The sequence below is a fragment of the Sapajus apella genome, unplaced genomic scaffold (assembly GCF_009761245.1).
Source record: "Sapajus apella isolate SASKATOON/1434 unplaced genomic scaffold, GSC_monkey_1.0 scaffold127, whole genome shotgun sequence".
NCBI lineage: Eukaryota > Metazoa > Chordata > Mammalia > Primates > Cebidae > Sapajus > Sapajus apella.
Window position 1 is genome coordinate 2610660 of NW_022437067.1, and position 23973 is coordinate 2634632.

General features: G+C 54.2%; 2 protein-coding genes and 1 pseudogene across 3 annotated transcripts in view; 2 read left to right on the top strand and 1 right to left on the bottom strand.

Annotated features, from left to right (window-relative positions):
• Positions 1–22917, top strand: part of CCDC27 (coiled-coil domain containing 27) — a 26065-nt gene extending 3148 nt beyond the window's left edge. Inside the window, 13 exon segments of the mRNA XM_032262009.1 lie at positions 4641–4731; positions 4734–5020; positions 7104–7230; positions 8494–8604; positions 9318–9475; positions 12742–12891; positions 13946–14038; positions 14430–14796; positions 15016–15146; positions 18108–18185; positions 18502–18714; positions 20961–21065; positions 22671–22917. Of these exon segments, the coding sequence (XP_032117900.1) occupies positions 4641–4731; positions 4734–5020; positions 7104–7230; positions 8494–8604; positions 9318–9475; positions 12742–12891; positions 13946–14038; positions 14430–14796; positions 15016–15146; positions 18108–18185; positions 18502–18714; positions 20961–21065; positions 22671–22793 (2034 nt within the window). The 3' untranslated portion in view covers positions 22794–22917.
• SMIM1 (small integral membrane protein 1 (Vel blood group)) overlaps positions 10086–23973 on the top strand; it is a 17949-nt gene continuing 4061 nt past the window's right edge. Inside the window, exon 1 of the mRNA XM_032262205.1 lies at positions 10086–10097. The gene's annotated coding sequence lies outside the window, so the exon portion shown is untranslated. The remainder of the gene's footprint in view (positions 10098–23973) is intronic.
• LOC116539340 lies at positions 15758–16248 on the bottom strand (annotated as a pseudogene). Its single transcript, XR_004264005.1, has one exon. The product of XR_004264005.1 is annotated as an ATPase inhibitor, mitochondrial pseudogene (transcript).

Below are 23973 nucleotides of genomic sequence, written 5' to 3' on the forward strand. Positions count from 1 at the left end.
AGAGTCAGGGTGGGGACGGGGGGGTGCAGGAGAGTCAGGGTGGGGACGGGGGGGTGCAGGAGAGTCAGGGTGGGGACGGGGGGGTGCAGGAGAGTCAGGGTGGGGACAGGGGGGCGCAGGAGAGTCAGGGCCGGTCCCAGCAGAGCATCTCTAGACTAGATGGCTCCATTCAAATGACCAAAATATGCTCCTAGTTTCTTTCTTTTAGATTGCCAGATGGAAATGCCAGATGATGGCCTATTTGTTGAGAACTCAGCAGATGTCAAAGGACACCATCAGTGTCCTGAAGGCTGTCAACACCCATTTGAGAAACTCCATGCCCCGTTTTGTATTTAAGCCTTCCTGTCCCGTAGTGGCCAAGAGACCAGTCACTAGAGATGGGGGCACCTCTAGACAAGGCGATGTCAAGTGATTTTCCCTACTTGTGCAACACAGACCTATCTGCGGCCTTGGGGAAGGATCTCCTGAGTCATTTCCAAAAGTTCTTTCCTGCAAGTAACTGTCAGCCTGTAGTTCCTACATAGGTTATTACTTAGGAGCCTAGGCAAAGCTCCTTTTACGGGATATTGCAATATTTTACTTAAGATAACAATAAGTGTCAACGACCTAAGCTTCCATCTGAAGATCAACAAACCAGAGCCAGGTCTGTTTCTGTATATCCTGGAGAGCTAAGAATGCTTTTTACATTTTTAAGAAGTAGTTCCTATTCTGCACAGGCAGTTCTAGAAAACTCAAGGGGGATAACGCTTCCCAGCTCAGTCTATGAGGCAAGCATTGCTTTGAAACCAAAGCCAGGTAAGGCCATTACAAAAAAAGAAAACGGCAGACCAATACCCTCCATGAACACAGACACAAAAATGTTTAATAAAAAATCAGCAGGCGGAATCCAACGATGTAGAATGTAGAATACATACTCAGCCCCCGAGTAGCTATTGCATTGGTCTGTCATTTGGCCTATCGTTCACCAAAATGTCGTTATTTGGTATATGACTGTATGTCAAAAATTCAAACATATACTAGGCTTGTTTTGTACTTTTATATTTAGATGCAAAAAAATTGAAGACACTTTTGGATGGTAAATTTTTTATAAAATCATATTGGAAAGGAGGGGTCACGAATTTCCTTTGGTCAAAAAGCAGAGAAGCCCTTCTTCCCACTCAGACCCCCATCGAGGCTTCTGGAAGTAGGGATTTTGTCTTTCTCTCCTTAAAAGATGTCCTTAGATAAGCATTTGAAGCCTGGAAAATCATTCCCAGGGAGCCAGGCTTCTCTCTCTCTCTCTCTTTTCTAAGTATTTCTTGGCCAAATGGCTCTCATTCTCCAGGTCACCTCATGATCTGGAAGTATTGACATTGCTTTAAAAATAGAGAAAGTAGAAAGTAGAAATGATCAGACCTTGAAGCCCTTCCCTGCCTACACAGCTCCCTGGAAATCCAGTGACTTCTTTTGCAAGGCTGAGAGATGTCATCTTAGCTGGAGTACTTACTGCCAGGAGTAAAATCAGGGCTCTGTTCAATGAGAGAAAGGAACAGAGGGTAAGCAGCTGCACAGGGTGTTTTGATTCCATCGCTAGACAGTGTGCTCTGGGTCAAAATGTGTGGATGGAATTAGCCAGGTGTGGTGGCACGTGCCTGTAATCCCAGCTACTCAGCAGGCTGAGGCATGAGAATTGCTTTAACCTGGGAGCCAGAGGTTGCGGTGAGACGAGATCGTGCCGTTGCAGTCCAGCCTGGGTGAGAAGAGTGAAACTCTGTCTCAAAAAAAAAAAATGTGGATTCACTCACAGGTCGCAATTGAGAAAAAATACAGCCAAGAAAAAATGTCTCAGTCTAGAGCACAGGTCCTCATGGGGCAGAAGCATTGTCACGTTTCACCCCCACTGCCTTCCAGCTTTTGTGGTATTTTTCATCACGAAATCTTAGCACCAGATTTTGTGGTTCATTCATTCAATGAAATATTTGTCAAGCACATTCATACCTTATACAAAAATTAACTCAAAGTAGATCAAGAACTTAAATATAAGAGCTAAAACTATGAAACTCTTAGAAGAAAACTCAAGCAGAAGTTTCATGACATTAGATTTAGCAATGATTTCCCAGGTATGAAACCAGGCAACGAAATTTAAAAACAGATCAATTGGATTTCATCACAGGTAAAAGCGTCAAAGGACTCTTATCAACGGAGGAAAAAGGCAACCCACAGAAAGGGAGAAAATATTCACACATCATATATCTGATAAAGGAATAGGATCAGGAATATATAAAAACTCAATGACAAAAAAACTCCACTGGAAAAAAACAATTAGAAACTTGAATGGAAAATTTTCCAAGAAGATCTACAAATGACCAATAGGCTCATGAAAAGATGTTCAGCCTCACTCATCATTAGGGAAATGCAAAGCAAAACCACAGTGAGATCCCGTCTACACCCACTGTGTTAAGTTTAAGTGTGGGGTGATGAGAAAGTTCTGGAGCAGGGCGGTGGTGATAGTTGTACAAAGATTGAATGTGCTTAATGCCACTGAACTCCACACTCAAAAATGGCTAAGACAGTAAATTGTATGTTATGTGTAGTTTACCGCAATCAAAAAATAACAATAGGCCAGGCGCGGTGGCTCACACCTGTAATCCCAGCACTTTGGGAGGCCAAAGCAGGCCAATCACAAGGTCAAGAGATCGAGACCATCCTGGCCAACATGGTGAAACCCCATCTCTACTAAAAATACAAAAATTAGCTGGGCATGGGGGATGCACGCCTATAGTCCCAGCTACTCAGGAAGCTGAGGCAAAAGAATTGCTTGAACCTGGGAGGCAGAGGTTGCAGTGAGCTGAGGTCCCGCCACTGCACTCTAGCCTGGTGACAGAGTGAGACTCCATCTCAAAAAAAAAAAAAAAGGCAATAAGGCTGGCGCAGTGGCTCACACCTGTAATCTCAGCTCTTTGGGAGGAAGAGGCAGGCGAATCGCTTGAGATCAGGAGTTGGAGACCATCTGGCCCACATAGTGAAACCCGGTCTCTACTAAAAATACAAAAATTAGCTGGGCATGATGGTGGGAGCCTGTAATCCCAGCTACTCAGGAGGCTGAGGCAGGAGAATCACTTGAACCCAGGAGGCGGAGATTTCAGTGAGCTGAGATCACACCACTGCACTCCAGCCTGGGGGACAGAGTGAGACCCTGTCTCAAAAAATAAATAAATATATCTTTATCTGGAAGAGGTCTCCCCAATTCTTTTATTTTAATTACATTTTCAGGTATTAAGAAATGTTTGTGGCCGGGCGCGGTGGCTCACGCCTGTAATCCCAGCACTTTGGGAGGCCGAGGCGGGTGGATCACGAGGTCAAGAGATCGAGACCATCCTGGTCAACATGGTGAAACCCCGTCTCTACTAAAAATACAAAAAATTAGCTGGGCATGGTGGCGCGTGCCTGTAGTCCCAGCTGCTCGGGAGGCTGAGGCAGGAGAATTGCCTGAACCCAGGAGGCGGAGGTTGTGGGGAGCTGAGAGATCGCCCCTTTACACCCCAGCCGGGAAAAAAAGAGCAAAACTCTGTCTAAAAAAAAAAAAAAAAAACAAAGAAATGTTTGTAAATTGAGGATTCTAACCAAGGATATTAAAATGTTCCTTTCAGAGCCACTGATACAGTATTAGATTTTAAATAAGGGAAATATTGATGATGAAGATGGGAAAAAAGGGGACAGACTGTTGATACCCCAGGGCACTTGTACACTTTAGCATCCTGAGATTTGGCGGACCCTCTCCAGCCCCTTTTCCTAATTGCAGAAAATTGAGATGAATATGACATGCCCTGTTGAAACCGTGCTCCAAAGAGTTAAAGAAATCAGTAAGTAACAGAAATCCTTGCGTTTGCAGGACAGCAGATAAGAAATGACTCGCTGAGACGCTGAAAGCCCCTCTGCTTACAAGACAAAGGACTGGATGAAATCAGTGGGAACCGCTGTGGCCACATGGATTTGTGCAGAACAAACTTGCTGAGGTCAGATTTGCACGTGGTTCCCATAAGCAGGCGTGAAGGCAGAACCAGCCAGGCCGGAGGACTGTCTAGACCTCTGCTTTCCTTCCACCAATCACCTGCTAATCCCAGAACCCACCCCTGAACCTTTTCCAATATGATTCCTGCCTTCAATCCAGCACAGGGAGAGAGACAGGTTTGAACTGGACTCCTGTGTCCTAGAGAGCTGACTTTTCTTTTTTTTTTTGAGATAGAATCTCACTCTGTAGCCCAAGCTGGAGTGCAGTGGCACGAACACAGCTCACTGCAGCCTCGACTTCCCCAGGCTCAGGTGATCTTCTCACCTGAACCTCCTGAGGCGCTCGGACTACAGGTGCACGCCACCATACCTGGCTAACTGAAAATTTTTTTGTAGAGGCAGGGTGTCTCCAGTGCCCAGGCTGGTCTCGAACTCCTGGGCTCAAGCGATCCTCCCAGCTGGGCCTCCCAAAGTGCTGGGATTACAGATGTGAGCCACCGCGCCCGGCCTGAAAGCCGGCTTTCCGTGTCAAGCTTCTGTTTTCTCAAAAACCCAGCGTCTAGCATCAGCTTCCAGCACATCGGCTGCAGGCCCCTTTTGCTTGATAACGGTTTCTATGGAGACATCTGTGATGCCACCACTGCTCCCAGGGGCCCACAGGACCTGGAGCTCTGGAAGCTGATCCTCCCACTGGACCAGCCAACAGGTCCACGCTCAAGGCTGTCTTCCCCTCGACACCCCAGCCAGGCTGAAGAGAGGTCCACAGGGACAGCCGGGGCTGCTCTCATTCAGGTCCTCATTCAGGCAGCAAAGCTCACTCCGTCTTTGCGTCCCATGTCTCATGTTACCTAAGGATACCGGCATGTCTGAGAGGCACAGTTCAATGTCCAGCTCAATAGCCAGGGGCCTGGCACTCCTCCAGGGTGTGGTGGCCAGCCGGGACGCCCAGCGCCCGGAATGGAAACCGCACCGAAAGCCACGCGTGCTCAGCAAGTCGGCCCAGACCGTGAGCCGCTGCTACGGGAAGATGGTATGGGTTCAGGGAGAAGGGCTGCCATGGGCTTGAGGTGACCTGCTTCTCCTGCTCCCCAAGGCCCCATAGAGCTGTCAGCCCACAAAGCATTCCACAGGCCTTCTGCTGATGGGTTATCCAGGGGGATTCCAGGAAGACAACGAACTGAGCGCTAGTGGTGGAAAGAACCCTGCGGTTCTCTCCCTTTCTGCAGGACCTAGTGCCCTAGTCCCCCCATGCCACCGGCTTCTGGGTTAGCTGCTTTGAATCGGTCCTCCCCTCTGCAGACCTTGGCTTCCACTGTCTCTGGTTGGCCAAGGGAGAAGATGCACAGTTTGGCCCAGACTCCCTGGGTGCATCTTGTAAAGGAGACTAAAGGCGGGGAAATGGGGAAGGTGACCTCAACGGACAGGTTACCCGTGCCACCATGTGCCGGTGGAGCCCGTGATGGTCACCCCAGCGCCTGGCAGCTTCCAGTTCCATGCATTGCCTGGACCCAGTGGCTCTTGTGGTCTGAGTGGCTCTTGCTGAGCATCCAGTATGCTGGAGAGGAACAGAGGGGACACACCGCTGCCACCCGCACACACCCAGGTCCTTTCAAACCCAGTGGGAGCGTGGCTTAGTGCCTGTGAGCAGCCGTGCGTGGTCGGCATGGTCGGTGAATCTCAGCCAGCGGTCAGGCAGAAGCAGGGCCCCCATCCGTCTGGGCTTCAGTCTCCCCAGGAGGCTCTCGGTGGAGCAGCCAGTGCTCCAGGACCAGCAGCAGTTACGGGCAGGTCTCCGAGGAGGTCTGAGGGGCCACATGGTGTCCTGGGTATGGGGTCTGTGTCTACATACAGCTCATAGGCACCTGCCATCAGGGTGATTTGTGATGGTTTAGGGGACACAGTGTCTGCCCTTGGTGTGGGGCTGAGGGCCCCACCGGGTGGTGGGGTGTCCCTTATGCTGTGCTGAGGCACAGGATCCGAGAAATAAAGAAACAGGACACAGAAGTATAAGGAAAACGCAGCTGGACTCGGGGGGGCACGCCACCTGTAAGTGGAGTCAGGCGAGGCCCTGAATGTCCAGAAGCATGAGTATTTATTGTGTATAGGTTAGGGGGCAGGGCAGTGAGTGAAATCATCTTTAAGGATAGTGATAGGGTCGTGAGCAATAAAACATGGGGTCCACACCCATTAGGTCACTGAGGCATGGAGGTGGACAGTGCACAGCAAGGGGCCCATTCCCATGAAGGCAAGGGCCATGTACAGTAAGGGGTCCGCCCCCATTAGGTCACCTAGGCCAGGAGGTGGACAGTGCGCAGCAAGGGGCCCGTTCCCATGAAGGCAAGGGCCGTGTGCAGTAAGGGGTCCACCCCCATTAGGTCACCGAGGCATGGAGGTGGGCCGTGCGCAGTGAAGAGGGTGCAGTGTGCAATACTCCTATCTATGGGCAAGCTACTCCTAAGAGTATCTATAGGAGGATACTAAGTCACACAGCAGTGACAGAGCTGTCAGGGTCTACGCCACCTGCTGGCAGCTTCCAGTGAGTTCTATAGCAGGATGCTTTTTGAGCAGCACAGTAACAAGAGCTGATAAAGTTCACAGTCACCAAGGTGGATTGCTGGTCTGAGGTCACCTTCCACAAGAACTGGAGCAAGGTCCTACAACTCCTTTATCAGGAGGAGTGGCTCTCGCCCCAAGCCTGCCATACAGCGGGTTATCTTTACGATACTGAACGCTGCCGCCTGGGCCATGGATTCTTGTCCTGGTATAACTGTTTTCCCTTAATTCATGCTCTGCACTGTGTCTGCTCCAGGCATTCCTCCGACTAAGATATAATTTTATATACATATATATATACACACACATAGGGAAATAACTGAGTGGTAAGGTATTCTTTAGGCACTCACTCTATGAACTAATATGTGATTATATAAAGGATTATGTTAAAGGAAATCACTGAGTAGTAACACTATAAACTGAGATATTCTTCACTAATTGTGCCAGGATTCTGCTTGGCTCCCCTTCCTCGGTACCTATATGGGGGGTTACCCACACTTGGAAGCGCTGGCCTAGGGTCGGGGTCCTCTAGCACCCGCCTTATTTCCCCTCTCTGCCAGAGCGAGCCCAAGGACACCGCCAGCCTCACAGGCTTCATGTCTGAAATGGAGGAACTGCGAAGGCTGTTCCTCACGCGCCCTGACTGCCCCCAGTTCAGCACCAGGGCCACGTCCATTTCCCATTGTGGTAAGACGCCCCACCAGGGCCGCCTGTGAAGCTGCCTGCCTCCCTGTCAGAGTCAGGGGAACCAGGGAGGCTTTCCTGCCCCCTTCAGCCTGCGAGCAGCCGTCAGAGTTGGCTCGTATGGTGGCCCCAGCTGCTGCTTTTGAAATCCACCCAGTGCGCAGGGAGCTGGGGCAGCAATGAAGCTGGGGGGGTGGAGGGAGGCTGGGGGTGGCAGGGGGTGGAGGGAGGCTGGGGGTGGAGGGAAGCTAGGGGTGGCGGGGGGCAGAGGGAGGCCAGGGGTGGAGGGAGGCCTCTTCTGGCCACTGTGCTGATGATTTGTGTCCCCAGACTTCTTGCTTTTCATCCACCGAAAATTCATTAGGGCCAGGGGCTAGGGGAGTGGAGATAGTTGAATATTGTGGAAGCTTCAGGAAAGAACCCCATAAAGTCAGATAGCTCATTAAGGACAGTGCCCCCAGGGAGCCCCAGCAGCCATCCTGTCCAGCCCCTCACTGATGGGAGCAGGAGGCTGGGAGTGGCAGCTGCTGAGCTCTGTGGTCCCCTGGGGGACGCTGCGCGAGCCAAGGCTCATCCCAGCATCTGCTCCTGGCCCTGGGCTTCTTCCACATCCCCACACAAGATGCTGTTCTTAGGGATGGCAAGCTGGAGCTTAGTTCCTGTGACCAGGAAGCAGGGCAGGGTGGGGGGTGGGTGGGGTGGGTCCTGCCCACAAATCTTAGCCGACATCAGGCAGAAGGAGGGCTCCCACCTGTCTAGGCTTCAGCTAGAGGGTCTCTGTGGGCGGTCAGTGCTCCAGGACCGGGGTGGTTATGGGCAGGTCTCTGGGGAGGGCTGAGGGACCACATGGTGTCCCGGGCGGGGGTCTGCATCTACACACTGCTCATAGGCATCTGCCACTGGGCTGATTCCTGACATTTAGGTGAAACAGGGTCTGCCTTGGACGGGCTAGTCTGGAGGCAAGAGAGCCTCTGAGACTTTCAGGAGGTAGGTTTTTACCCAAGGAAAATGGGGTCTGCCCCTCCAGGGGAAAGGAGGCCTCGGCTGCAGAAGTTCAGCCACACGCAGGTCTGTTGAGGTGGAGACACCAGGGAGGCAGGACGATGAACCCACCCTTCGGTTCAGCCCGGTTGCTCAGTCCCATGCATCCACGAGAAAAGCCACCTGTGCCCGCACCCGCTGCTTACGTATAAATGAGTCTCTGCCTGGGAGATCCGGGGAGATGAGACCACAGCAATCACCAGATGGCATCTTCAACACTGCAAGGTTCACCCACCAAGGCCAGTTTGTCCGGGGAGCTACACCGCAGCTCGGAGACCTGGAGGGGTGCCCAGGACCTGCTCTTGGCCAGGCGGGACTCGGACACGAACGTGGACGGTGAGGGAGTCCCCAGGGCCTCTGCCTGCAGCTGCTGGGTCCCTGAGCTGGAGGCCTGCTTCTCAGGGCCGCTGCCCATGCCCCGTGGAATTCCCTCCCAGGACTGCCCGCCTCCTGAGGGCTCACACAGCACAGCCCTGGGCTCCTTCTACAGAGCTGGCCCTGCCTTCCCTGACAGCTGAGGCTGCGGTCCCCTGGGGCCGTGGCTCCTTGTCTTTAGTAAAATTGCAACATGACTCCTTTTTTGCCTTAATTGGAGGAGACCTAGAGTCTGTAGTGACCAGCTCCCCTTGGGCTCGGGAAGGTGGAGAATCCCCTTCCTCCCCTCAGTTTAAAGATGGGGAAACTGAGGCCCCAGGAGGGGACAAGCAACCAGGTGTGCAGGGACAGCGTCAGGATGACCCTTATCCCAACCCCCAGCTCTGGCCCCTGTGTCCTGGCATCCTGGCCGGAGCTTCCATGCCTTCCCTCACCCCTTCAGCACACGCTCCGGGCTGGGTGTGGGCGCCACATGGTGATCACAGCAGAACCACACTGTGTCCTCAAAGTGAGGGTGACAAGAGCTGGGGACAGACGGGAGTCTGTCTGGGCTGATAGGGGTTTCCGAGGGAAATCTCAGAAAGGTGGACGTCGTCATCCAAGGTGCTGGTGGACTCGGCAGGGAAGAGTCTGTTTCTCACCCGCTTCTCACTCGGCCTCTGCCGTCACCACAGGGCGCCTCCTCCCACACAGTCAGAGCGCCTGCGAGCTCAATTACTTTTGGAAAAGGAGCGAATCCCAGACTCTGAGTCCGGTCACCAGCAGCCCAGTCGCATCCCAGAGCTGCCTGAGAAAGAGGACGCCCTGGTACCTCTTAGCCATCCACGAGAAGGTACTGGCAGACGGGGTGCGAATCCCGGCCCCCCACCCCCTCGCTCTGTGTCCGGCTGGCAGGACAGCCCTGCCCCGTGAGCACTCTTGTTCTAGTATCTGGTTAGGTGCATCCAGCACGTACCCCAGTAGGGCCTAAAATGACCTCCAGACCCCCTGCTTCGACAAAGTTCCTCACCCCCGTCCATCCTCATCCCAGCGGTGGCAGTTACACTAGGGGCTCGCCGGCACATACGACCTCCAACCAGCCACATACCTTTGCGCCCACAGACTCCGCCTCGGAGAATGTATTCTAAATAATAAGAATAGGAATGCCAGCTTGATTTAGGTATGAGTTGATTCACCATAGTGTTATTCTTTTTTTAAATCTATGTTTATAAGAAAGTCTGACCTATAATTTCACTGTCTGGTAATTCCCTCATCAAATTTTAGTATCAAAGTTATTCTGGCCTCATTAAAAAGAAAGACAAGGCTGGAAAACCGTTCCCTTTTTTCTTTCTTTCTTTCTTTTTTTTTTTAAGACAGGCTGAAGTGTGGTGATGTGATCACAGCTCATGCAGCCCCGACCTATCTGAGCTCAAGCAATCCTCCCACCTCAGCCTCCCAAGTAGCCGGGACTGCAGGTGTGCATGACCACACCGGCTAATTTCTGTAGACAGGGTTTCCCCATGTTGCCCAGGCAGCTCTCAAGCTCCTGGGCTCAAGCAATCCACCCACTTTAGCCTCCCAAAGTGTTGGGATTAGGGGTCGGTGCCACTGCCTGGCAAAGAGTTTGCATAAGATTGATATCATTTCTTCCTTAAATTCACTTAAAAGAAGTCACTATTGAAAGCATCTGTGTCTGGAGATTTCTCACAGGACCACTTTTATTTTATTTTATTTTATTTATTTAGAGAAGGAGTCTCAGTCTGTCGCCCAGGCTGGAGTTCAGTAGTGCAATCCCAGTCCACTGTGACCTCTGCCTCCCAGGTTCAAGTGATTCTCCTGCCTCAGCCTCCCGAGTAACCAGGATTACTGGCACACACCACCACATCTGGCTAATTTTTATATTTTTAGTAGAGACAGGGTTTCATCATGTTGGTCAGACTGGTCTTGAACTCCTGACCTTGGGATCCACCTGCCTCAGCCTCCAAAAGTGCTAGGATTATAGGTGTGAGCCACCACACCTGGCCTTTATTTATTAATTTATTTATTTAATTTATTTATTTTGAGATGATGTCTCACTTTGTCACCCAGGTTGGAGTGCAGTGGAGTGATCCCAGCTCAATCTTCCCAGGGTTCAAGCGATCTTCCCACCTCAGCTTCCTGAGTAGCTGGGACTGCAGGCTCATTCCACCCTGCCTGTTAATTTTTCTTTCTTTCTTTCTTTTTTTTTTTTTTTTGTAGAGACAAGATCTCTTCAAGCTGTTCATGTTTGCCTTGAACTCCTAGGCTCAAGTGATCCTCTTGCCTCAGCCTCCCAAATTGCTAAGAGGTATGAGCCACCACACCATCCCCCTACAGGAGCACTTTTAAAAATCACAAATTAGGGCCAGGTGCAGTGTCTCAAACCTGTGAGGCGGGCAAATCACGAGGTCAGGAGATCGAGACCATCCTGGTCATGGTGAAACCCCGTCTCTACTAAAATACAAAAAATTAGCCAGGTATGGTGGTGGGTGCCTATAGTCCCAGCTACTGAAGAGGCTGAGGCAGGGGAATTGCTTGAATCTTGGAGACAGAGGTTGCAGTGAGCCGAGATCGTGCACTGCACTCCAGCCTGGGCAACAGAGCAAGACTCTGTCTCGAAAAAAAAAAAAAAAAATCACAAATTAGGCCAGGTGAAGTTGCCCAGGACTGTAATCCCAGCACTTGGGGGGCTGAGGCAGGAGAATCGTTTAACCAGGACCCGGAAGGCGGAGTTGCAGTGAGCCAAGATCGCGCCACCGAACTCCAGCCTGGGCTACAGAATGAGACTCCATCTCAAAAAAAAAGAAAAAAAAATCACAAATTCAATTTCTTTAAAAGATATCTAGATTTTCTTTTTCTTCATGTTTCAGTTTTGGTGTTCTGTGTTTTCCTAGGAAGGCATCTATTTCATATAAATTTTCTCATTTCTCAGCCTATGGCTGTACATGGCACAAGGATAATTACTACCTTTACGCAGTGTGGATGGGTTAACAGCCTCTTTTTCATTCCCGACCTGGCTGCCTGCGTCTCCTCTCCCTTTTTTCCCCATTGGTCTTGCTGGAGACAGGGTTTCACCATGTTGGCCAGGCTGGTCTCAAACTCCTGACCCCAGGTAATCCCCCCACCTCGGCCTCCCACAGTGCTGGGATTATAGGCGTCAGCCACTGCTTGGCCAACGTTTAGTGGACTTTCCAGTTATTTTTCCTTCCAGAATATTCTGTTGGGATCATTTTCCTTCCTCCTGAAGAATTCCCTTTAGCATTTCTCTAAGTTCAGATCTGCTGGTGACATTCAATTTCTGTTTGCCTGAAAACATCTCCATTTTTGTCTTTAATTTTGAAGAATTGAGGGAGTTGAGATTTTGAGAACAAAAGTTTGAGGAGCTCCCTGCCAAACCCCTAGAAAAGCTTGGAGGGCGTTGCCGGTTAAGTGTGGGGGCCGCAAAGAAGACTGGCGTCCTGGCCGGGCGCAGCGGCCCACGCCTATAGTCCTAGCACTTTGAGAGGCTGAGGCGGGCAGATCACCTGAGGTTGGGAGTTCAAGACCAGCCTGGCCAATATGGTGAAACCCGTGTCTACAAAAAACACAAAAATTAGCCAGGTGTGATGGCGCATGCCTGTAATCCCAACTTCTTGGGAGGCTGAGATGGGAGAATCGCTTGAACCTGGGAGGCAGAAGTTGCAGTGAGCTGAGATTGCACCCCTGCACTCCAGCCTGGTGAGAGAGTGAGACTCCATCTCAAAAAAAAAAAAAAGAAGACTGGTGTCCTGTGTTGTAGTGCAGTGGTGAGGACAGCCCATGGACCAGGTCCGAAAGGGAAGCTGCCTCGTATCTTCTCGGACGAGGATTTCGGGTCCGCTCTTAGGACAGGGGCAGAGGTGCTGGAGGGGCCAGGCACGGTTGCACTAAAGAGCTAGTACATCGTGGTCTCCAGATTCATACAACTAGCTCTTTACCGCAGTACACATCTTGACATCCCTGGGACCCTGGGATTTCGGGGTTCCAGGACAGCAGATCTGCTCCTCCTGAGTGGGCTGGGGGCAGGTGGGGGGACAGTGTGTGGCTGCATGGCCCACGGGCTGCCCCTGGTTTTCTCCCCAGGATCACTGCCTGTCCAAGCTGGAGATACAGGTTCAGAAGAAAGACGAGGAGATCGTGGTGCTCCAGGAGGAGCTGAAGGCCCTGAGGAAGCAGCTGAAATGCCCCCTCAGAGGCAAAGGCCAAGAGACATCCATGTCCCCAGGCCAGAAGGTGGGTCAGCCCCAGCAGCCAAAGCTGCTGGTGATGTGCAGGCCCCTGGATGCTCCAGGTCCTGGCTGGAGCCGGGACGGGGCCTCGGGGTTCTGCTTGACAGGCGGGGAGAGGCAAAGGGAAGCACGAATGCAAACGGGAGCCGTGAGCCGACGTCTAGACACCTGCACTTGGCCTTGGACTCACATTCTACCCGGGCCAAGTCATAGCACTTTCAGGGCTCAGGGTCCTCATCTATAAAATGAGGGCTGAGCTCACCTCTGAAGTCCTGGGGCACGGAGGCCGCCCGCAGGTGGATTCCCCAGGCCTTGCCATGTGCATTGTGGGCAGTGGTAGCTTCGGCTATCCTGCCCTGGCCGGGAACCCCTTCTTCCCACTCTCTCTCTGGTTGTGAGGCCCCCTGTGAGGCTGGGCTGGGCTGGGGTGGGTGGGATGCTACCACACCTCTAGGTCTGGGCAGAGGACTGGATGAGGCGGGTCTGTGCTGTGCGCAGGGGCAGTCACCTGATCTTCCTAAGACCCCATTTCTTTCATACCTGAGGACACAGCCTGAGTTTCTGCTGGGGGCCAGAGATGAAGTGGGGACCAGGGGAGGGCCTCTGACGGCCGAATGCCCTGAATGCCTCAAGGGAAGGCTGCCTAGACACAGAGGGCGGGGGCAGGGAATGAGGCAGCAAGGGGCTTCCACTTTCTGTCCTCCCCAGCCTGCTGGGTGGGCGTCTGAGGGTAGAGCACCCAGGCCAAGACATGCACGGTGGGCGTGTCTAAGGCTGGCTCCCTGACTTCTAAGGCCTTGTCCCTTACTGCAAGGCCACTTGCTGGGGGCTGCTCTGGGGGTGCCTAGAGCCCCACTGCCCCCAAATGCTGCCCATCGACAGGTTCCTGTGCCCTCCACTGCCACAGCACCCACATCCCCCAGCCCCTTGGCAGGAGGATGCAGGTCCCCTCCCCGGACATGAGAGGCCACTGTCCCATCAAGAACAGGCCATGATGGTCCATCCCTGGGGTGCTGCAGGAGGGGTGGAGAGCTGAGGGTCCCATGGGTGTCTTGCAGGAGCGGTCCTCAGACGCTTCGCTGAAGCTGGGCAAGCTGAGCCTCCCGAAGGCCTTCTCCAGAGGCGAGGAGGAGCTGCAGGGCTGGTGGCAGGTGCGGGCCTCCCGGAGAGCAGGCGTTCAGGGAGGGCCCCAGCACAGGAGCCACACAGGCGGCTCAGCTAAGAGGCCCAGGCCCCAGGTGTCCCCTGCAGCCCTGCCCTGGGGTGCCCCCTCCAGGGGAGCAGGTGAGGTGGGTGGGTCGCTAACCCCCTTGAAGGCACAGGTCAGGTACAGCCTCTTGACCAAGGGAGAACCCGTGCCTGAGGCCACAGTGCCTGGGCCACTGTTGGTGGCCTTGCCAGGCAGATGCTCCCCCGCTCCCTGGACCCTGTATTAGCCTGGAATGAGGTGCCCTCCCCGGTGCCCCCACTGTGAGCATTAGATGTCCCCGCCCTGGGGGTGCCCTGCAGCCCTGCCCTGCCCCTGCCCTACCCATCTCACAGATGCAGAAGGCGTCTGCGGTGCCGCCGGAGAGGGGCAAGGAGCCGGATCTGGGAGGCGGCGAGGACGAGGGCCTGGAAAGGGAGCCCAAGGGGGCGGAGGATGTGGGCACCGGAGGAGGTGTGGGCCAGATGGGGGCTGTGCATGAGGAGGAAATAGAGGAGGAGGAGGAGGAGGAAAGGGGTGGGGATAAGGACACAGAGGAATGGGAGCTGCTGGAGGAAGACGAGGTCCCCGGGAGAAGGGCCGCCTCCCTGGCCGAGTCGTTTGAGGAGGAGCTGCTGGCCCAGCTGGAGGAGTACGAGCAGATCATCCTGGACTTCCAGTTCCAGCTGGAAACCACCGGGACCGGATACCGCCTTGCAACAGGTGGGCCTGGGGGCTCTGGGCTTTGGCTTCGCAGTGAGTCCCGGCCCAGGGGCTGTGATGCCCAGAGGCTGCCTGCCCTGGTCAGTGGGCCGGAGAGGGTGCAGTGTCAGCCCCCTGCAGAGCGCTTCCGGCTGGCGCGGTGGCCCGGCCCTCTCCTTCTGTCCCTCATTGCCCCTGCTTGCTCTTGCTCACCGCCTCCGCCTCTGCCTCTGTGCCCAGGAGTGATCGCATCTTTACAACAACAATTGGATTTCCAAGAATCCCAACTGCGAAAAATCAAGTCGGAAAATGAGACGCTGCAGAAGGAGCTTCGAGAGCGGAGGCAGCAGCTACAAGCTATGACCAACAAGGTGGCTGTGCGCTCAGTCCCGGCCTCCGCTCAGTGAGCACGGGCCAGGCTTGACTAACCCACAGCAGCTCGGGGCACGCGCCGCCCATCCCATCTACTGATAGAGACTCTGAGCCTGGGGCATCCAGGCAGCTGGCCCAGGGTTGTGCGACTGATAGCGGCCCCACCGGGATTCCCCCAGGTGTGTGGGAGGCCAGAGCCCACATGTCCAGCCACAGCTCTGCCCTGCCCCTGGGCTGGAAGCACGAGTCCCTGCCTCCGGAGCCGCTGTGCTCTTGGCCACTCGTCAGGCATCTCCTGGCCCCTGAGCCCTGGGGGTGAGAACACCCTCTCGATGATTACAGAGACTGCTACTCCACTGAGCCCACTATTGTCATTTGTGTTAAGCATTTTAGGTTTCTATTCTTATCAAAGCTATTCATGCACGTCACTTAAAGAATCAAATAGCTCCACCAGGCTTGTCATGAAAACCAGGAGCCTCTGACCTCCTCCCTCTCATTCGCCCTCTCCTAAGGCATCACTTTCAACTCTTCTAGCACGCTCTTCAGGAATCTATCTCCATACCTCCAAATAGCATGCTCACAATGTGCCCATTCTAGATTTTTCTCCATCTTTTTTTTTTCACTGATGACAATTTATTATAATCTGTTAGTAGCACACAGACAAATATTAATTAAACCAGAACTATGTCTACACAGAAGTGGGCAATGACATGTGCCATTCTGTGGGGAACTGTGTGCACTTAATCATCATGTTTTAGTATTTTGATCTTCTGCTTATGCCGCTCAATTTCTTTCTGCAGACGCTCAATCTCCTTCTTATGATGAACGATCTCTTCTTCATGGTGTTTTTTCAAAGCTGCCAGTTGTTCTCTAGTCTGTGCTCGGAAATATCGTTCCTCTTCAGCCTGCTCTCTCTTTCCAAAGGCCCCACCAGCTTCCCGGATGGAGCCCGCGCCCCGATCGAGATTCTCGGACTGATCCGAGCCGAAGCTTCGGGCTTGCATGGTCCTCACGCCCCAAACGCCAAGCCACGTCCTCGCCGCCAACGCCATTACTGCCATTGCTGCTGGAGCTGCACCTCTGGCATCTCCGATTTTTCTCCATCTTAACATTATTTAATGCTTCCTTTTTTCCTCCCCTGCCATCCCCCCAACACCCACAAGGGGACTCTTTCCACCCACCCTCCTCCCCGTATCATTCTATCACAATCGATGTTGCACTGACATCAGTAGGACAGTTATTTGTTGCAAACACACATAAATAAAGTGAGTTTTACAGAACAGTACTAAGATTCATAAACCACAACTTTGAAACTGCTGCATCCCATATCTTTTGCTTTCTTGCCCTCTTCACTTATTTTTGATGGAGCACATCCTCCAGCAGTTTTTTCAGAAAGGATGATTGGGGGTAAAGTGTTGGCAAATACCCTTATTCTACACCCTTGGAACATTTGGGTTGGAGATAACATTCCCATTTGAAAACCGTTTTCCTTCAGCATCACAGAGGCATTCCTCTGTTGTCTTCCAGCCTCCAGGTTTGCTGATGAGAAGTCCAAAGTCGTTCATGGTTCTTTGTGAGCCTATCTTTGTCCCAGGTGTTCTGGAACCTCCCAGAGTTGCGTGTTAAGCGTGTATTTTCATCTGTTGTACTGGGCACTCGGTGGCCATCTGGAAACACGTCCTTCAGTTTAGAATTTTCTTTGTTTTTTTTTGTTTTTTATAGCCTTCTCTCAATTATTTGGCTATTGGACCTCCTGTCCTGCTCTTATTTAATCTGTTATCTCTTCCTTTTCAACCCATTTTACAGATGCCTTTTTTTTTTTTTTTTGGGACAGAACCTCACTCTGTTGCCAGGCTGGAGTGCAGTGGTGTGATCTCAGCTCACTGCAACCTCTACCTCCTGGGTTCAAGCATTCTTTTGCCTCAGCCTCCCAAGCAGCTGGGACTACAGGCGTGCACCACCACACCCAGCTAACTTTTGTATTTTTAGTAGAGACAGGGTTTCACCATGTTGGCCAGGATGGTCTTGATCTCTTGACCTCATGATTCACCTGCCTGGGCCTCCCAAAGTGCTGGGATTAGAGGGGGTGAGCCACCGCGCCTGACCTACAGATACTTTCTAGAAGATGTCCTTAACCTTATCAACAGCTCTTCTCTTGAGTTTTCATTTTGTTATAATATTTTACTCTGATGTTCTCTGAATGTTCTACTTTTCTTCTTTTTTTTAAGTGTACTCTGTTCGGTCTCACAACTGCAGTATCTCCTCTTCCCGGGCTGACAGCGTTAATTCAGTTTGAGTTTCCTAACTTCTTGCACCACTTCTGTTTCCTACAAGTTCCTTTTAAAGTTTGCTTTTGGTCTCTGTCATTCACTTGACAGCTTTGCTCCAGTGTTTGAGCAGACTGGACTTAGGGCACACAGGTGACCACGCCGTGCTCCCTGGCAGAGCAGTGTGCCTACTTGAGCATTTTCATTGGGAGTTTCTTTTCTTTTCTTTTTTTCCAAGATGGGTTCTCACTCTGTCACCAGGCTGGGGTGCAGTGGTATGATCACAGCTCACTGCAGCCTCAACCTCCCCAGGCTTAGGTGATCCTCTCAGCCTCCTGAGGCACTGGGGCCACAGATGCACGCTACCACGCCCAACTAACGTTTTCATTTTTCGTAGAGACAGGATCTATGTTGCCCATGCTTCTTTCAAATTTCTGACCTCAAGTGATCCACCCACCTCAGCCTTCTAAAGTGCTGGGATTACTTACTGCACCAGCCTGGGGCTCTTCATTTCTGAAATAACATTCCACCGATCATCCTCATTTTAGCCTCCATGTTTAGAAGAACCCAGCACCAACCATTTCTGAAACTTTTAGGAACTCAGCTGCTATTATTTTAGGGAGCTTTGGGGAAGGAAAAAAGTTAGAAGCCAGCCCGGGAGTCCGCCAAGCCAACCCCTCTGTCTCCTTTCAGTTCTCCAACCTCCGAGAAGATAAGAAACACCAAGAGATGATGGGGCTCATTGAGAAGGACAACCAGTTCCTCCGACAGGTGACAGCCTAGGTGTTGTGAAGTGGTCAGCCAGGCCACTGTTCTTGCTGTAAGTCCCGACACAGCAAAAGGCAAGAAGGGCCTGGAGCATCTTCACTGCAAAGCCAGGGCCCCTGAACTTAGGTAGCAAGCCACCTGACAGATCTCTGAGCCCCAGGTCCACACAGAAGGCTCCTTGCAACTGCTGGGTCCAGACTGGAGTGGAGGGACTCAGCGAGCGTTGCTGGCCATCTTTTAGGAGAAAGTGGGTGGGTACCACACGTACTCAGATTGGGCAAGATGAGCCCACCTTTTTGTCCTCCCCGGCTGCCCCCAGCAAGTGTCAAAACTGGAGAGAAAGCTCGCCAAGCGGGACCACATCATCTCAGAGTTGGACTCCAAGGTCAGCCAGCTGCAGGAGCAGGCGGAACTGGACCAGAACCACCTACAGAGGTGGAAGCAGCTGCAGGAGGATCTGCAGAGCAAGAAGGAGACGATTCAGCAGGCGGAGCAGCAGGCCCGCGTGGCCCTGGAGAGCACCCAGTCCAGGGTACGCCCCACTCCTCCTCCTGAGGATCTGGCCCAGCAGCTGGCGGCCGAGCACCTGGGCCCCTGCCCACCTCCCACTGAGGTAGACCAGGCTCTGAGTACACTGGGGCTCGGGCTGGTTCTTTTGTGTACCCCAGCACCTGCAGAGCTGACGCTCAAGAAATGGGGGTAGAGGACGGAGTGAGGGTGCAATGAAGCTCCCCGGGAATGGTCAACGGTAGCAGTGGGTGGAGCTCCGTGGGCAGGGCTGGGGGTCTTGGGTTGCATTGTGAAGGGTGTGGGTCAATGGCTAGAAAGGAGGGCACGTGGGTAGGGAGGAATAGTGCTGCCCACCCATCTCTGAGCCATAGCATGTTTGCTGGGCCAGGCACCGTTCTAAGTGCCTTCTTGGTATCAAAGTCATGTAGCCCCTTTAACCAAACTACAAAGTAGTTAGCATGATCCTCACTTAACAGACAGGCAGGAGAGGATGAATGACCCCCCTGGACCCCAGACCTGCTTTGCAGTGGTGCTGGGATTTGGACCAGACAGTCTTAACTGCAGGGCCCCACTGGGGCGTCATATTAAACGTGAGCAAAGCCAGGGTGCACCCCGCTTGTGAGGGCCCTGTGCCCAAAAGGAAATCAATAGAGCTGACCTTTTTCTTTTTTTTTTTGAGACAGGGCCTTGCTCTGTCACCCGGGCTGGAGTGCAGTAGGTGACAACAGCTTACGGCAGCCGTGGCCTCCCAGGCTCAAGCTGTCACCCCACCTCAGCCTCCTGAGAAGCTGGGACCACCTTACCCGGCTAATTTTAAAAACTTTTTGTAGAGACGGTCTTACTATGTTGTCCAGGCTGGTCTCAAATTCCTGGGCTCCAGCAATCTGCCTGCCTCGGCCTCCCAAAGTGTTGGGAATACAGGCGTGAGCCACTGTGGCTGGCCCTGACCTTGATTTAGAATCCAGGCATGCCAACTGCAACTCAGCTGCGTCCTCTTTCCTGCCTAAGCCAGCCTCCTTCCGGCTGGGTTAGACTGAGGCGCCCACCCAGGTATCCCTTGATAAAACAGCTTTGAATCCAGCCGTAGTGGTAGTGAAAGCATTAGACCAGAGGTGGCCCCGATGTGTCCATTTGTGCGCCAGCGTGCACTGACCTGGTAGAGACTGGAAAGCTGTACTGAGAAATATTCCAAAGCTAAATCCAGGTGAGAAGGAGCCAGCGCCAGGACTGATGGTGACGCCCCACGGGCGTGGGGAAGGGAGGCTGGACACCCCAGGTAGCTGCCAGCCTCTGCCCTGGGGAGGCACCCCCTGTACAGAGGCCCAACCCCTGGTGACCTCAGGACCCTCCGCACCGGGCACAGCGTTTGTACAAAGTGGACACTCAATAAATATTGGAAAGAAGGAAAGGATTCCACTCCACACAGGCCAGGGGCCCCTGACATTCCTGCTGTCACATAAACCCGTCCAAGTGGCAGTGTGGACATGCTTGCCACTCGGAGGCCAGGCTGAGCCTCTTGGACCCGGCTCCCCTTGGGCACCTCTGCGTTGTCGGGGTTTCTGGGTGAGGAACCGGCGCTGAGCGTGCTGGGTAACTGGAGGGGTTCCTGCCTGAGGCTCCTGGGGCACAGATTGGAGGAGTTTCCTCCGCAGCTTCCTGGGAGGCATGATGAGCTACCTCTGGGGAGGTGGCGGCGGGTGTACAGGCAGACACGGCTCTTCATGGCATCAAAAGACTAGAAGGCCCTCCGGCTCCGAGCGCAGGGGCCAGGTTCAATGCGGCTGTCCACGGCACAGACGCCTCCTCGTCAGCATGGAAAGAAGGGCCGCCAGTGCACTTAAATGCCTAGAGTGAGAGTGTCCCCAAGGGCCACGAAGTCCACTCACTGCAGCGGCCCAGGGTTTACATGCAACTCTTATACTGTTGTGGTTTGTTGGTTTCTTTAAAAAAACAAAACAAAACAAAATTATGTGCAGGTTTTACTTTCCAATGAGAAAAACCCACCTGGTGTACAAGAGTGTGGGCTTTGGGGCTGGGCCACCAGCGTCGGGGCCTGGACCCGGTGCCTCTGGCTCTCAGGCGCCTCCTAGCTCTCAGGCAGCCCACACTGACTTCTCTGGCCCCCATTTCCAATTTCTAAAGCCATGAAGAGTGAGAGTGAGCTGTTTCTTCCTGGCCCATAAAATATAAGGTGTTGGAGGGGTACAGCCCACTGGCCAGGCGCCTTCTTGGGCAAAGGCGAGTAATGGTGTTGTCTTTTGCTGACAGCTTGAGAGGCTACGGAATAAGATCATCCAGGCCACCTTCAGCATCTCCGGGACCAAGCCCTTGGCCAACGAGATCTCTGATAATGACATCCTAGAAGCCCTGCAGGTGACCCCTGAGCTCAGCCACCTCCATCCGGGCCCCGTCCCCCCAGGTGACCCCTGAGCTCAGCCACCTCCATCTGGGCCCCGTCCCCCCAGGCGACCCCTGAGCTCAGCCACCTCCATCCAGCCCCGTTCCCCAAGGCGAGCTGGGGTGGGGGATGGGAGGGCCTGGGTTAGATTCAGGGGACTCTGTCCTCATCCTAGTGTGTCATCTATTCACCTGGACCCCAGGACCCTCCCTTCTCTCTGCTCAGGCAGAGGGGGCCAGGTCATCCCTCATGTGGGTGGGGGCATGGCATGGGAGTCTTAGCCACATTCAGCAAAAAGGAGGAGGGGCATCAGAGACCAGCCTAAACTGCCACAACCCATGATCGCTGAGGAGAGGGGACAAGCCGCCTGGTCACAGAAATTCTCCTGCAGCAGGAGCCCAGCCCCGGCTTTGTCCAGCTCAGTCCTCTCCACTGGTATCGCCACCCACTGAGCTGGGGCCCTGGTGCAGAGTCCTCCCGCCCTGGCCACAGCCTCCTGGGTCTTTCCTGACCAGTGGTCCCCAAGCAGGGGCCTCCGAGAAGTAGAGGGGTGTAGGAGAAATAACTTGGGCTTTAGGGTCACTGGGCATGAGGGGGTCACCAGCCACCAGCTGTAGGCCACACACTCACTTGTCTGAGCCACAGACACTTCCCTCTGTGACGAGTCCATGCCCACCTGCGAAGTGCCATGGGACTCAGATCTCCAGGAGTCGGGCACCGGCTGTGGCTCTGTGTGGGGCCGTGTGCTATGCAGGGGTCACCTCTCACCAGGTGCTGCTTCTGGTCCCAAGAGCCACCCTTTCCCTTCTGGGGCTGCCCTTAAACCCCAGTGTGCTCCCATGACCTTCCTTCCAGCACTCACGTTCCTGGGGCTTGGTTCCCTTCCTCTGCAGAGTGGGTGGGCCCTGTGGAGCCGTAATGTGGGGGGAGGTCTCTGTGCCCTTGTTACTGTTGTCTGGGGGAGGGCAGAGAACGGGGAGGGAAAGAGGAAGAGAAGAGGGAAGACAGAGGACGGAGGGAGTTATTCCCACCGCACAGCAGCCAGGGAAGAGCACCTTTCTTTGCTTGCTTGCTATAGCCTGACATGAAACAGCAATGGCCCAGAGACGAGGAAATTGGAAGAGGGGTAGGGACAACCTTCCCTTTGCAGAGGACAAAAGAAGGGACTTGAGGGACAGATGTGACGACCTCAAAGGTCTTTAGGAGTCTGGGGCTCCTCACAGTTCTAAGAGGGCTGAAGAAGGGGACGCAGGACAGGGTCCTGCAAGTGGGTGCTGTGCACCTGCTCCCGGCTCTGCGTTCTGTGACTTCACTTCCGTGGCTGAAAATCAGCCGCCATGGGAGTATTGGGAGTATTCACACCACAGAAATCAGCAATGCCACAAAGCCGAGGGTTTTTTGCTTTTTTCTCCCTCGGGACAGCCAGCTGTAAGTATTCACCAGCACACCCCAGCTGCAGAGAGCCCCTCTGGAGGAAGAGAGGGTGGCGTCCTGGGCAGCTGGCATGGACTGGGCAGACCGGCCTCAAGGCCAAGGTGAGCACTAGGAAGGCCACCTCAAAGGCGGTGTTTCTTGTGTAGAGAATTATCTCAGAGAGAAGCGACTACTATAATCAGCTGAAGCAGAAAGGCGTCAAAGTGCCCCCCCTGCAACAGTCAGAGACCTTCCTGACCAGCAAATCCAAGAAGGGGACCTCCAAGTAGCCCCAGCCAGGCATCCAAAATGCGGTCAGCTCAGCAGAGGCCAGAGTCCAGCTCCAGAACCACCTGCCCCCAACCACGCATCCTGTTCGCGGACTCAGAATTAAACCCTGGTGCTGACACTGTCCCACCTTTTTCTTCTCTGGGATCCATGTGGGGTCCTACTCTCCTCTGCGACCTTAGGGTACAACAACGCCCCCATTCCAAAGCTCACTGACTGGGGATCAGCACACCAGCCTGTGCCCCTAGCTCCTAGCAGGTCCCCTCTAAGCCTCAGGCTGCAGGCCTGAGCCGGCGTGTCCGCCCGGCACTCAGCACAGGCCTAACTCCTACTGAGCAGAGGGGGTCTGTGACCTCCAGCCCTGGGGGCTCTCCTGGCTGGGGCACTCTCTTGCTAGAGGACTCCTCTGGAAGATGGTGAATGTCGGGGACTCTGTTCCCATCCCCGCCACCCCCCGCTCCCGAAAGGAAAGCTTTATGGACAGGGACGGTGTCTGTGCTCCCTGACGCTTCCCCGGCGCCTCGCAGGCTCCGGGCGCCTGAACTCCTGCGGAAGGAAGGACTCTCCCATCGCCCTTCTCTGCTCCCCACCCACACCTGCTTCCCTTCCCGCCGCGAGCACCGAGCTTGGGCCACGTGCGGGCGCCACACCTCTCAAGCCATGGAGGAAGACGGTCCCCGCGGCCGGGTTCTCAGTCCCCAGAACTCAGACCCAGAAGAACCCAGAGCCTCCCACAGTCTCCTCCGCGATGCAGCCGGGTCCCCGCGGGGCTGGGGAGCTAGGGGCGTCGGAGGGGCTGCAGCGGGGGTGAAGGTGGTCGGAGACCCTGGAGGCTCCAAGGCGGGGCGTCTGGGGGCGGAGAGCGCAGCCCTCCGCAGGTGCCGCTCGGCCGCCAGCACCAACCTGCCGCGAGGATGTACGGCCTTGGGTCTCCGGCCCCGGCCCCTTCCGGACTAGGCGTCTCCCGGCTACTGGCCCCGCCCTTCCGATATGGCCCCGCCCCGCCGGGCCCCGCCCCCGACCCCGCCCCAGCCCCGCTGGACAAGGCACCTTCCCGCTGCTGGCTCCAGCCCTTCCCTGTACGGCCCCGCCCCCGCCCTCGCCCCGCCCACTCCCACGCCCTCGCCCCGCCCCCGCCCCGCTGGACCTGGCTTCTTCCCGCGGCTGGCTCCAGCCCTTCCC